Genomic DNA, 14,274 nt, shown 5'->3' with positions numbered 1-14,274 from the left:
AAATGCCAGTGTTTGGAAACAGTCGTTACAGAAGTATCCGAGTTAAAATGAGGCCATTAATGTGGCATTAATATTGGGTTGGCCAAAGTTCACTTTTTCTGTATGATGGTTCTAGTAGTGCTTCATTGTCTTTAACATCATTCTAAACAATTTTGTTAGATTATATTGTGACAGCTGTCATATCAGCATAATTTAAAAAACTTATCAAAATTGGTGAATTTTTGTGCAGCCATTTTAATATTGAAGATGGAAAAAATACACAGCATTTTTGGTGTTTTATGCTTTATTATTTCAAGAAAGGTGAAAACGCAACTGAAATGCCAAAAAAAAAAATGTGTGCAGTGTGTGGAGAAGGTGCTGTGATTGATTGAAAGCGTCCAAAGTGGTTTGCAGAGTTTCTTGGTACTACTGACATTTTGGCCAAATAATTCTTTGCTGTGGGGCTATCTTATGCACTGGAAGATATTTAGCAGCACCCCTGGCCTCTACCCACAAGAAGCCAATAGTGGAAAATAGCCAACACACTCAAAATATCCAAGTCAATAAAGTTATTGGTGAGAGTGAAAAATGTGTCTTTTATTTCATGGAAAAAACTAAATGGACTTTTTGGCCAACCCAATAAATAGGACTGACGCCTTTACACAAAGGGAAAATTTGGAGGCAGACATACACGTGGGGAGAGGGCCGTGGAAAGATGAAGACACGTAAAAAGACGACGATGCAGCCCTGACCGTTGTGGCTCAGTCGAGCGGGCACTGTTCCGCACTGGGTTCTATTCCCAGTCAGGGTGTAACGTGCCGGGGTCGTGGGCTTGGTCCTTGATCGGGGCAGGTGTGTACAAGGGGCAACCAATTGATGTTTCTCTCTCCCTTCCACATTTTTCTCCCTCTCTCTCCCCCTCCTTCCTTACCTGCCAGCCTCTGAAAAAAAAAGACAATGTGAAGAGATAAGGAGAAGATGGTGGCACGGCCATGAGCGGGCCATGGAGGGCGGCAATGGAACGTTCTGTCTCAGCTCTGGGAAAAACCAACTCTGCTAACACCCTGTTTCCAGACTCCATTCTGCAGGACTGGGAGAGGATACTCTGTTGCTTTAAGCTGCCCAGTTCGTGCTCCTTTCTTAGGCAGCCCCAGGATACTAATACACTATGCTATTCTGGTATGGTTTTATATACTGTCTTCACGATCAATTGATAGTATGACCCCATTCCATTTTTAAAATCACCTTTGACTGAAACCTTCCACCTCTGCTTGATCTTCACATCGGAGCTGCGGTCCTTTGCCCAGTCTTTTCATTAAGACCCTGTGGCCCTCGCAGGAAGCCCAGGCATTTGTTGGGATGCAGCACGTGACTGCTGAGTGCACATGTGAGCTCTGGAACCACAACAGGTGGCTGCCACGTGGCCTTGGACGAGTATGTTAATCTTTCTGTGCCTCAGTTTTTTTCCTTTTGTAAGATAAGTAGATAGTAATTTTAAGACTTACGAGAATGGAATAAATCAAAACATTTAAGGTACTTAGAACAGGGCCTGGCCAACAACAAGTAGGTGATAAATATGTGAGCTGTGCCCTGGCTGGTGTGGCTCAGTGGACTGAGTACTGGCCTGTGAACCAAAGGGTCGCCAGTTCGATTCCCAGTCAGGGCACATGCTTGGGTTGTGGGCCAGGTCCCTGGCAGGGAGCGTGTGAGAGCAACCGCACATTGTTTCTCTCCCTCCCTCTCTTTCTTCCTCCCTTCCCCCCTCTCTCTAAATAAATAAATAAATAAATAAAATCTTAAAAAAATACGTGAGCTGTTATGAATCTGGTGAACTTCCCTGTAATGGAGGTATTAGATCATTTTACAATGACAGAGATGGAGGCTGAGAGAAGGTAAGGCAGGAAGCTAGCGGACAGGGTTGTTGCTGATTGGGTTACCAGGCTCTGGGAAGGAGCCACGTGGAGGAAGTACGCTAGGGGCATTCCCCAAATCAACAAGTGTGCAGGGGTGGGGCAAAGGAAGCCAGCTTAGGAAGAGCAGAAGGGATGGGGGAACTGTGATGCAGTCCCAACAAAGGTTCTCCATCCAACGGGAACAGAGTGGGTCTGAAATACGTCCGGAGTTTCTGATGCTCCTTCCAAAGGTCAAGTTCAACTCCCCTGGCCTCGGGCATGGGCTGCATTTAGCGACTCCCTTCTAATACAGAGATGAAAAGTGGATGTGAGAAGTCAGAGCCTGGACCACTCAGGGCACTGCAGCCCCTGCTGCTTCTCTCTGGGCTCCTCGGGTCTAGGGGAAGTCAGTTGCCAGGCATTGAGGGCTCAGGAGCAGCCTGTGGAGGTCCTGCACAGTGAGGGGCTCAGGCCTCCAGTTGCTCTTGGCAGTGGATCGGACACCCCAGCCATGCCCTCCCGTGCCTGGGGCCCAGACATCTTGACCGTAACTACCCGGGTCAGGAGCCAGGAACCCAGGAAGGCTGCAACTAATTTCCTGACACACGGACATCATGAGATAATAAATGTTTCTTGTTTTCAACTACTAATTGTTGGGGTGATTTGTTATGTACAACACATACTAATATAGGGAGCTTTGGAGTTGGAATTGTTCCTCGGAGTTGTCCTAAAGTGGGGTAAGGAGGAGAGGTCTGTAAGCTGACGACTCATCAGATGTGGCCAGCCCCTTCAGAAGGGACCATGGCTTGGAGCAAAAAGCAGTTATCTTGCTGAGGGCAAGTTGCTCGAGTGACTTAGCTGAAAGCTGTTGAGACAAATTCTGAATGGCTCGGGAATGTTCTGCAATCCTGAGATGGGGGTCTGGGGAGAGTATCCCACTATCCCCCAAAAGATGTTCAGCGGGGCCTTCCCTAGTGTCCCAGGCTGAGCACTAGACTCGCAGCTGAAAACAGGAGACAGAGGGCCCCGTCTTCTAATGAGAGATGCCCACCCTCAACACTTTCCCTGGGGCTTAATAAGATGCAGACCTATCCCTGCCTCCACCCAGTATTTCCCCGATCCTCTCCTTTCCAGTCTGTGCAAGAAGGCAGGGGACAGAAGGAAAGGAGGCGGCTGGCCTTGAGGAGAGAACAGTGTTCCTGATGGGAGGTGATGGGAGGGCTGTGAAATAATCTCTCCTTGCTACCAGTGGGACCTCCTGGAAGGGGAGGCTGGTGTCCTATTATTCCCTACTTGCAACACTGTCTCGTCAGCATTCTTGCTGATTTATTCCTGTCTGTGTTTCAAGAGGGAGAAAGACTAAAGACAGACGGCAGGGTGGAGAGGAGAGGCCACGGGGCATCTAGCGCAGCCCTCACTTGTGGCAAGTGATGCATCTTCCTCATGAGTCAGGTGGGCTCTGTGGAAGATACAAGGTCTTGCTGGACCTCACGCAGGAGGCTGGGCGCACGACTGCTGGGTGCTAGCAGTGGGTTGGAGATCAAGCTGGGTATGCATCTCCCTTGAAAACGTATGAAAAGGACAGCAGTCCTTCTTACATGTGCCCGTTGAGAGTGGTTGCACACAAGGGCCAGTTACCTGGAGGTGTCAAGGAGCACTTGCCTCAACCCCGAAGCCAGGCCTTGAAGAAAACAGGGAAGTGACTAAGAGCCTTCCCACGCTAAGGATCCCGGGTCCCACCAAGCCATGGGATTGGCAATTGAACACGTTGGATTTTTAGTAACTGAAATTGATCAGAAAGTTACAGTATCACCTAAGGTGTAGTTAAGGAGATGGAAAATAGCGGTGATTGGAGGAAAATAGACTGTTTTATGTGTGGCAGCCATCACGCTGAGATGTCTCAACAAACTGACTACACTGGTGATTACCGGCCCGAAAGCTCTTTGCCCTGCACCAGTATTCCATCAAGATTATACACAACCTACAAAGTTAAGTAAAACACAGCACACCTGTCCTCCAGGAGCAAGTAACGTGCTGTTGTCAAGTAAGTACGAAGTTGGTGTGCTGAAGCAAACGGCTAGGATGTGGATCCTTGAGCTTCTTTCTTTTCCTGTTTCCCTACATTGTCTACCGGGATTGATATTTTACGGGTTGGAGAAGATGGGCGAGTCTGGTGGAGAGGGATCCACTCCTTGTATTGCAAACAGACTAGACTGCGATTATTAAGTCCCTAATGAATTGTTCTAGAATTGCTGAGCTGGGAGTTGCCAGGAAGAGATCCAAGGCTGAGACGCCCTAGGGCAGAGAGGAGCGGACAACGGGAAACTGACAACTGACTGTCGGGAAATACCACATGTAACCACCTTCAAAAGCAACTGCACCGTCACTGCTGTCCTATCAAATACCTTCTCGAGAGGGCGGCACTCGTGAGACTAATTCATAAAATCGCTTTGCAGAAAATTTGAGTCGTCCTAGAAATAATGCAGCTTAGAAAGCACAAAACGGCATCAAGGAATTGAAAGAAATCAAAAGTACTTCTTATTCATTTTACCTCTCTGCATTATTGGCGATGTCCTTGCTTAAAACGTTCACAAGGGTTTTTATTTCCATAAACCTTGTATGTTGCCTAACACTGCACTGCTGCCCCGCCTGAAGGCAGTTCTCCCCCCAAAAACAATGTATGACTTGCATCTAGTTCAGTCTGCTCCGGGTGGGAATAAAAAGAAGACGAAGCGGTCGGTTCGGCTTGGAGGTTTTCATTTCCGCGCACTGCCGAGACCCAGGGCCTGCAAGCCGCGCCTTCCCGCATTCAGCGCACGAATATGAATATTCAACACCCCGTTCCCAGGGGCTCGCCGAGGAAGTACCCACAAGCCCCCGCGCTCGGCGAACCCCGCACCGCGGCTCGGAGCATGGGCGGGGGATCACCCACACTCCCCGAGACCTTGGCCCCTGGCCTGCGGTGCGGGGCGAGGCAGCCGAGCACGCCGCCACCAGTCAGCGCTTTGCAGGCCTTGAGCGCGGGGCCGCGGGCCGGACACAGGGACGCGGTTGCTCAGAACCCCTGGGAGGAAGGGGGCAGGGTTGGATGTGACGACAGGAAGAGGACGAGGGAACGCAAACCCCGGTCACCACTGCCTTCAAACCAACTCACTAGCACAGAGCCTCAGCGCCGCACAGCCTGATGGGAGCCCCAGCTTCCCCCGCGCAGGCTGAGCCCGCGACCCGACTCCGGCACCGCCCCCGTCGCGGCGAACGCCGGAAGAGCCGGCTTACCCCTCCCTGTGGCAAACGGGCTGGAAGGGGGGTATTTCCGGAGTTATGACTGTTTCTGCGGAAGGGGTGGGGCCAGGTTGGCCTCGCCCCTCACGCCCGGCGGGGGCGTGACGAAGAGTGACAGTCCCTCGGCCCACCCCTGCGCCGGAAAAAGGAAGACGGGGGAGCCGATCCGGAGTGGGACGCGAGGTCACGTGACGCAGCCGCCCGCGGAGTGGAGAAGGGGGCGGGGCCCGTGCCGGAGGGAGGGGTCCTCCCTTTTTCTCCTCTGGTCACGTGTGGCAGGAAGTGGCGCCTGCAGCGGAGTTCTGGAGATGGGGACCTCCCTGGACATTAAGATTAAGAGAGCGAACAAGGTTTACCATGCCGGGGTAAGTGGGGTGGGCAGGCCTGCAGATTTTATCATTTCCACGGTCCCCTGCACATCTGATGTCCCTGGGCGGGGCGGGGGCGCGCCGCCAGGTGAGTCCCCGTCAGGTGTGCCTGGTGCGCGGAGGGCTGTCTTACCAAGAGGCCCCCCCCCCCCCCCGAAGGAGTCGCCGACGACGTGTGTGGGGAGGGTGTGCGGGGCCTAGGGGCCGGCGCCGGGGCTGCAGCGCCAACCGCTTGGCTCCTTGAACATCTGGCTCCGCCTTGGGTCCCGGGCTTCAGCTGTCGCAGTGTGCAGCACTGGGGGCGGAGGAGCTCGGTGATCGTGCGACCCGTTCTTCCACTCCTAAGGTGACTGCAAAGATGTAACGAACGAAAGGCAGAATTCATCTTCAAAACGGAAATATGCATTTCAGGCTGCAGTCAGCTCTGACAACGTGCAAAAGTTACTCATTTCTCTGGTTTTATTTTTTGAATAACATACAGAACGAGTGGCATATTAAAATGCAAGTGCAAAAAATCTAAACTATGCCATCAATAATTTTTGTGCTACTGGCCATTTAACCGCCTTGGGCCTCATTCCTTATTTGCAAAATGAAACTGTTGCAAGATTCCCTGATTCTAACTCGGGGAATGTCAGCCCTTCCTCTTCGCCAGAAGCAGTCACCCTGGGGAATTTAAAAATATCCTTGCCCAGGTCCCACCCCAAGGAGACCAGTGATTGCAGTGTGCAGCCGGTGTTGAAATCACAGGTGCTCTCAGGCTCTGCGGAATAAAACCGAGGGTTGTGACCAGTCACATGAATGCAGCTAGATCTCAAAAGGGATAGAATACCCGGCAAAGACCGTGAATGCATGCTAAAAGCCTTGGGTTCAAGGTTATTGGGGAAGTCCGATATTTGCACAGACTCAAATAGTTAACCTTAATTGCAGAGGGAAAAGGCTGCATTTATACTGGAAGAACATGGTTGTCCCCACACGGACCAGCAGTGAACCCCACCATCACCACTGAGGAGACTGACACATTTTCTGGTGTAACAATAGAGGGTTCTGGCAAGATGCACGGAGGAGGACACAGCTCACCTGGGCAGTGTTCCTGCCAAAAATGTTGAACCTAAACCAGTTCAAGAGGAAACAATTGGGCATTGCCAAAATTCAGAACATTTTGTTAAATAATTGGTCTGGATTCTTCAAAAATGTCAATGACATGAAAAAAGGATTTTTTCTAGATTAAGAGACGAAAGGGATATGATGACCAAATACAATGCATGATTTCTGGTAAATTTGAATGTAGGCTATATAATAAATAATAGTTTTGTATTGGTATTAAATTTCCTGAATATGATGTTCATTTTGATTTCAGAAGAGAATACTGAAATATATAGAAGTATCCCAATTACTACATTTTAAATGGTCCAGCCATAAATTGTGTATGATGCACATGCACACTCCCACATGTACAAGAAAAAAAGCAAGTATGGCAAAATATTAATTAAAATATTCATTGGTGACTCCAATTGAATGCTATATGGGTCTACTTTGTATTCTTTTTAAAATAACATCTTTACTGAGACCCAATTCAAATACCATAACATTTACCCTTTAAAGTATAGAATGCAGTGGTTTTAGCATATCTGCAGAGTTGTGCAACCATCATTATCATCTAATTTTAGGACATTTTCATCACCCCCAAAAGAAGCCATTAGCAGTCACTCATCATCCTCCCTCCCTGTCAGCCGCTGGCTGTCACAGTTGTATTCATTCCTTTCTGTCTCTGTGGATTTGCCTCTGCTGGGCATTTCACACAAGTGGAATCCTACACTGTGTGGCCTTTGTGTCTGGTTTCTTTCACTTAACGTGGTTGTTTTCAGTGTTTACACATGTCCTAGCATGTATCAGTTCCTCATCCCTGCTTATGGGTGAATAACATTCCGTCGTGTGGATATACCACATTTTATTTATCCATTCATCTGATGATGGACATTCGGGTTGTTTTCACTTTTTGGCTATTGTGGATACTGCTGCTATGAACATTCTAGGGCAAGTGTTTGTGCAAACATATGTTTTCATTTCTCTAAGATATTCCAAGGAGGGGAATTGCTGGGTTACATGGCAACTTTCTGTTTACCGTTTCGAAGACCCACCCACCTTTTCCCAAGCACCTGCACCACCTTACCCTCCACCGGCAGTGTACGCCAGTAACAGTTCTCTACTTTGTATGCCCATAACTTTTCCTGTAGCTTGGAAATGTCAAAATAAGAATTGGGCACAGTAGTGACAGAAGACCAGATACATTTCACTTTAATACTCGTTATTTAACATGTTAGCACATTCCATTCAGGGATGTTACTCTAGCTCAGATGCTGAGATGTTTTTTGTGGCTTAAAATATGGGACAAGCAATAGAAAGCACACTTAGAAAAGATTGGAGAAATGGAACCATGAAGTTGACCCAACCGAAAGCCTTACGCAGCTGGGACCACTCCTGTGGGTGGCAGAGTTGAAGGCTGTATCAGCTGTGTCCACCCAGTGCACAGTTTGTGGTGCCGTTATTGGGACCAGAATCTGCAGTTCCTGCCTGATGGCAGTGTTTCTCAATTTTCAGTCAATTACACTAAATGGATTTTAAAGGAGACCTTATATGATGATTGTAAAGGAAAAACCAGTATAACCTCCTAAGTAGCTGATACTGTTTTTTTTAATTGAGCAAGAATCTGTTAACATTTTTTTAAAGATTTTATTTATTTATTTTTAGAGAGGGAAGGGAGGGAGAAAGAGAGAGAGAAACATCAATGTGCGGTTGCTGGGGGCCGTGGCCTGCAACCCAGGCATGTACCCTGACTGGGAATCGAACCTGCAATGCTTTGGTTAGCAGCCCACGCTCAATCCACTGAGCTACGCCAGCCAGGGCAGAATCTGTTAACATTTTTATTTTTTGTGTGTTAAATACCGTGGGACAGGATTGTAAGGATGAAAAACTCAGTCAACAACTGCCTCACAAGGGGTAAGAAAATGAACTCTTAAACCACAAAGGAAGAACTGTTCTTCATAAAGGACTGAATGGGCAGCTGACATCTGCTAGTGATGATCTGGTGATACAATTTGTCCAGTAGCCAAACAGTTTGTTTTTATTGTGTTTTCTAACCATAAGAGATAATTAAAGGCAAAGTCCACGTGACGCTGCACACACACCAACAATACGGTCACCGTGGGCCACGCTACCAATGAAAGAGTACGTAAACAAATCTTTTTCTGGTCCAGAGAAGATAAAAGAAAGAGCACCCTGCATGCTCCACTCTACAAGGTGAATTTCCCTAGAAAGAATGCAGTGCAAGTGGCTGCAGTTACGAGCAGGAGTAAAGGAAGAGCGCTGGTGATACAATCTCTGAAGCGTGCAGTTGGGGTTGACCCAGGTGTCTCTGAGCGTGCTACCTTTCTGAGCCTTAAGCTTTCATCTCTCAGGTGTCAGGATTCTTCTGATGGCTTCATCATTTCTCCTTGAGGTCTTTTACACTCTTCCATGAGTTCCTTTGTTTCGGTATCATTGAGTGAAACACTGTGGTTTTGGTGTGGGTTCACCTTCTTTAGATACATTTCACGGACCAGCTTTGTTAGTTTCCATATCAGTTGATGTATCATTTTCATTGTGCATTTTAAAAACACATCTCAATTTAAAAGATTTTATTTATTTATTTTTAGAGAGGGGAAGGAAGGAAGGGAGATAGAAACATCAATATGTGGTTGTCTCTTGAGCACCGCTTACTGGGGACCTGGCCCGCAACCCAGGCATGTGCCCTGACTGGGAATTGAACCTGTGACCCTTTGGTTCATAGTCTGGGGCTCAATCTACTCAGCCTCACCAGCCAGGGCCAAAAGCACGTCTCAATTTAGAATCCATTAATTCATTGGATTTTGCCTCTTTCCCCGCAGCTTTCATATCTGAACTGTTTGATGGAGGAAAAATTGCCTGTACCATAAACTTGTGTTTGCTCTTTTTGTTGGGAGCACAGTCAAAAGGCATTACTGGCCCTGGCTGGCGTAGCTCAGTGGATTGAGCGCGGGCTGCGAACCAAAGTGTCGCAGGTTCGATTCCCAGTCAGGGTACATGCCTGGGTTGCAGGCCACGGCCCCCAGCAACCGCACATTGATGTTTCTCTCTCTCTCTCTTTCTCCCTCCCTTCCCTCTCTAAAAATAAATAAATAAGTAAAATCTTTAAAAAAAAAAAGGGCATTCCGGAAGCGGTCACAGCTGACCCTGGGTCAGTGACTCCTCTGTTGCGCTTCACATGGTACGGAGAGGTGCTGCGGTCTTCACTTGGAAACATACTGTTCTCTCCGATGGATTTCGCAACTAAAGATTTGTAGCGATCATGTCTGTGAAGGGGTCTTTGTGTCTGATGTCCGCGAGGGGGGTCGAGGACCAGGATCTGCTTGTGCTTTGCCTCGGGCCCAGAGGCGGACGCCATTGGAGAGACAGTGTGTGGGGCGGGAGGGTGCTCGCTGTGGCAGTTTGCTGGCTGGGGCCTAGGGACAGGGGACAGTGGCGGCGACGGCTCTGATGAGCTCTGTGATGGGGACATTTCACGGCTCCTGCACCCAGATGCCTGCCACGGTGTCCCTGGGTTGGCGAGCCGCCTGCTAGGTCAGCAGCTCCGGGTCTCACAGTTGACTCAACCCCACACCATTGGGTGCTATTTTTTTAAAGCTACACCCCCCCAAAAAAAAAAGTTGTCAAACTGATAAATCCGATCAGGCGAAAGAAATACACACCTGGACATGTGCCTGTGACTCATGTGTGAGACTCCATGGCCTGTGGTTCAGGAGAGGTGGAGCCCGTGGTCACACTGTCATAGCTGCTTCCTGAGCCCCAGGCGGCAGGACCTGGGCTGGCCAGTCACTTGACGAGGTCTCAGCGCCTTGGATAGTGATGTTTCGAGTGTAGCTGGCACCGTGGCTGTGCGAGGGGCGGCCTCTCTTTCCCACCCTCCCTCCTCGTAGCCGGCTGCAGGTGGAACAGGTAACGTAGGGGTTTTCCGTGTTTTCAGTCCATCTCAACCGCACCGGTAACAATTCACTTACTAAGGACTTGACTCACGGGGCGGGGGCCGCACAGCACCTGCAGTTCTCACGGCTGGCTTGAGGTGGCTGCCACCTGTGCTGGCCTGGCCCTGAGGTCGTAAGCGGTTGTTACTGAAGTGAAACGTGTTTGTCCACATAACAGCCACACGTTCTGCTGAGAACTCGGCAGACGCTGGTGTGGGGCTGTGCCAGCCGAGCGGCGCCGTCCTGCCGGTGAGGAAACCGAGGCCTGCGCAGGTGGAGGGGCCGGCCTGAGACCATCCAGCCGGTGCCCGAGTCTGGGCTTCAGTGCTGGTTAGTCAGGCTTCAGAGCGTGGCCTTCCGGCAGTATTGTACCTCCTCCCTGGGAGCTGCCGTTCTTGTGCACGATGGAGGAATTTTTTAAAGATTTTATTTGTTTACTTCTAAAGAGGGAAGGGAGGGAGATAGAGTGAGAGAGAGAAACATCAATATGCGGTTGCTGGGGGTCATGGCCTGCAACCCAGGTATGTACCCTGACTGGGAATCGAACCTGCGATGCTTTGGTTTGCAGCCCGAGCTCAATCCCCTGAGCTACGCCAGCCAGGGCTGGAATTTTTAACATAGGAATAGTTACTATTGATTTCCCGAGAGTGCTGTAAATAGCCCTGGAAAAAACCGTATGACTTCTGCTCAGAACACGTGGTGATTTGGTTGCTGCGCTTCAGTCTCTTTGCTGTGGATGCATTGGAAACGGCTCTGGTTCTGTTTGTCACCAGGGAACCCAAGTTGTGCTTGGGTTTAACACTGACATTTGGGTTTCTTCCTAGAAAAAGATGCCCGCTGACAAAAGGACAGAATTTTTTTTTTTTTAGTCACAGTGGAATGAGTTTTAAAGATATAAACATAGTGTATGCCAAATTAACAACATTTTATAGAAGGCTGGAAGTGAAAAGTTAAGTCTTTCTTCCTCTTTCCAACTTTCTTTCCCGTCCCCGGGGGTATCCACTGAAGTTTGCATACTGTTCTAGACATTTCTCACGAGCAGCAGTTCCCCGTGTACGTGCACTCACACACACGCTGCTTGTTCTCTTGGCTTAACAACGTGTCTTTGTCTCAGACACCTCTCCTGACCACATCCTCATCCGTGTCATCCCTGTTTAGGTCATAACTTAGAGCAGAATCATTCAGCCAGTGTCTTTGGGTCTCCCAAGGCCTGCCGGTCAGCAGAGAAAGAAAGGCAGGTACGGAAAACGGGGGGGAAATGCACGGACAGTACGTGAGGGCATAGAGCAGGGGGAGGTCATTTCGGGGGAACGGAGCTCCTGGGTCTGTGTGGAGGGGGCCGTTCTTCCATCGAGTGAGTCCCGAGGCCCGAGTCTGCTCTGTGCCCCTCAGCGGCGCTGGGGGAGACTCGGTCACTGCCGATTCGTGCTCACGTGTACGGAAGGGGCGGCACTTCCCCTCGCTGTCTGGTTGAGGAGACCCGGACTCCGAGGATCTTTCGATAAGAGCGGGTATTTGGAATCACGTTCTTTCGTTCCACAGGGCAGGACTCTGTGTGCTGCGTGGGCTCTGCATCTTAGCTCTCATCAGCAGCTGGAGAGGGCGCCCACTCGGGGTCTGCTGTGAGGGTTGGGTGGGATGGCGTTTGCAGACGTTTGTTACAAAGAACAAATTGTCAGTTATAGATATAGTCGCGGGGATGCAACGCTCAGTGCAGGGAATCTAGCCTCAATAATATTGCAGTACCTGTGGTGCCAGACGGGTGCTCGACTTACCTGGGCACTCCCTGTGTGAGGCATATAAATGCCCAGTCAGCATGTTGTACACCTGAAACTGATGTAATATTATTGCATGTCAACTGTCATTGAAAGATAAATATTATATTATTTATAAAAAGACATTTTTATAGGTTCTGATTTGAATGGCAGGTGGTAGAGATGCCCCTAAGCTCTTCCGTGATGTCTTCGCACACTCAGGACTGCTCTGCCTGCCCAGTGCTAACGAGGCTGTTGGTACGCCCTCCAAATGGTCCTGTCAGGGCTTGTCAGACGCGCGACAGATTTCTGGACGTCGCTTCCCGGTGGACGTGGAGCAGGGAGGGCCAGTGGCTGAGGCGAGCCGGTGACAGCACTTCTGGCGCCGGAGGCCGAGGGTGGCTCGGGTGGTGCTGTGCGCTGCTTTGCTTGTTGCAGCACGTGTGCTCCCGGCCAGAGCGTTTGACTCGTGCGCGTCCTGAACGGATGTTAGGTTTCCAGCGTGCTGAGGAGCTTCTTGGTTGAAGGAACTCTGTAGTAGATGTGTTTTGTAATGTAAGTATAATTCATTTGTTTTTATAAACTCAGAACGTTTGACGTTCTTTAATCCGGGTGCACGTACTCATGAAAATGACACTTAAATACCATGGTTGTGAGAAATGTAAGTAAGAGACTTGCTACCCAGCGTCGCCAGGTTTCAGTGATAAGGGATCTCTGTTTGTATTTGTCCTACTTGGCTTCCATGTAATTTCCTGTTAAAAATAGTAAAAAGGAAAAATCCTGTATCTAACATTCGTTATTATGAAGAAAATTGTAAAGCTAGAAGGGTATTTTAAAAAAAAGTGTAACTATTTTACTTTATAGCACTGGATTCTTGATACATAAATGGTTAATTATAGTGAATGCTATGGCAACGACTCAGGGTATAAGAATACAGACCTTGGAGCCCTGGCCGGGTGGCTCAGCTGGTTAGAGCCTCATCCTGTGCACCAGACAGTTGGGTTCGATTCCTGGTCAGGGCACCCCCCTAGGTCACAGATTCGATCCCCAGTGGGGGCGCAAGTGGGAGGCACCCAGTCCGTGTCTCTCACATCGCTGTTTCTCCCCCTCTCTTTCTCTACCTTCTTCTCTATCTAAAATCAAAGTGTATTAAAGTAAGTGTATTAAAAAAAACAAACAGACCTTTGCTCTGAGAGGGATCTCATTTTGGGGGAGGTGTGAACCTTTTAGAAGATGCAGTTGCCCTGGCTGGCATAGCTCAGTAGATTGAGCGCGGGCTATAAACCAAAGCATCGCAGGTTCAATCCCCAGTCAGGGCACATGCCTGGGTTGCAGGCCACGGCCCCCAGCAACCGCACATTGATGTTTCTCTCTCTCTCTCTTTCTCCCTCCCTTCCCTCTCTAAAAATAAATAAATAAAATCTTAAAAAAAAAAGACGCAGTCATCTAAACTTGATGTGGGCCTCTCTTCCTGCTCATGGTTCGGTACTCTCGAAGAGGCTTGTCTCTGAAACCACCCCCTAACCATCATATGCTGCAGGAGAGGCATTCTCAGAATTACCCAAGCCTGTGGGAAAACTGGGGTGCGATAAAAGTACCCGGGCAGGTCTCCCTGTGGTGTGCGGTGCCGCAGACTGGCCGCTGCGTCGGGGACGCCTGCCTGACCACTGTGGGCGTGCCCCTCCCCAGATGCTGCAGCCTTCAGCGTGTCGGGGCACTCTGGACACTTCTAGGCTCCAGGCTTTGGCAGGGTAGTTGGGTTTTTCTCTGCCTTCCTTCTGATGCCAAGTCTCCAGGCCAGACCCCCTGACCTTGCATCATCCTGGGTCCGGCCCTGTGTGGCCGCCTTCGCCTTCTGCCCGGCTCCAGTGGTGATCGTCCCCACGCCAGACTCCCAGCTGTGCGGCCCCAGGCTGGAGAGCAGCGGCCCAGGCAGACTGTGCGGGGATGCCCCCTCTCCCTT

At 49.6% G+C, this 14,274-nt stretch overlaps 1 protein-coding gene across 1 annotated transcript in view; it reads left to right on the top strand.

Moving 5' to 3' along the window:
* The first annotated feature begins 5,368 nt into the window (after positions 1-5,368).
* Positions 5,369-14,274, top strand: part of VPS26C (VPS26 endosomal protein sorting factor C) — a 40,090-nt gene continuing 31,184 nt past the window's right edge. The window contains exon 1 of the mRNA XM_028504709.2: positions 5,369-5,518. Within this exon, the coding sequence (XP_028360510.1) occupies positions 5,462-5,518 (57 nt within the window). The 5' untranslated portion in view covers positions 5,369-5,461. The remainder of the gene's footprint in view (positions 5,519-14,274) is intronic.

This window comes from Phyllostomus discolor, chromosome 2, assembly GCF_004126475.2.
Source record: "Phyllostomus discolor isolate MPI-MPIP mPhyDis1 chromosome 2, mPhyDis1.pri.v3, whole genome shotgun sequence".
In the NCBI taxonomy this organism is placed as follows: Eukaryota; Metazoa; Chordata; class Mammalia; order Chiroptera; family Phyllostomidae; genus Phyllostomus; species Phyllostomus discolor.
Note: the sequence above shows the minus strand (reverse complement) of the source record. Positions and strands in the feature narration are given on the sequence as shown.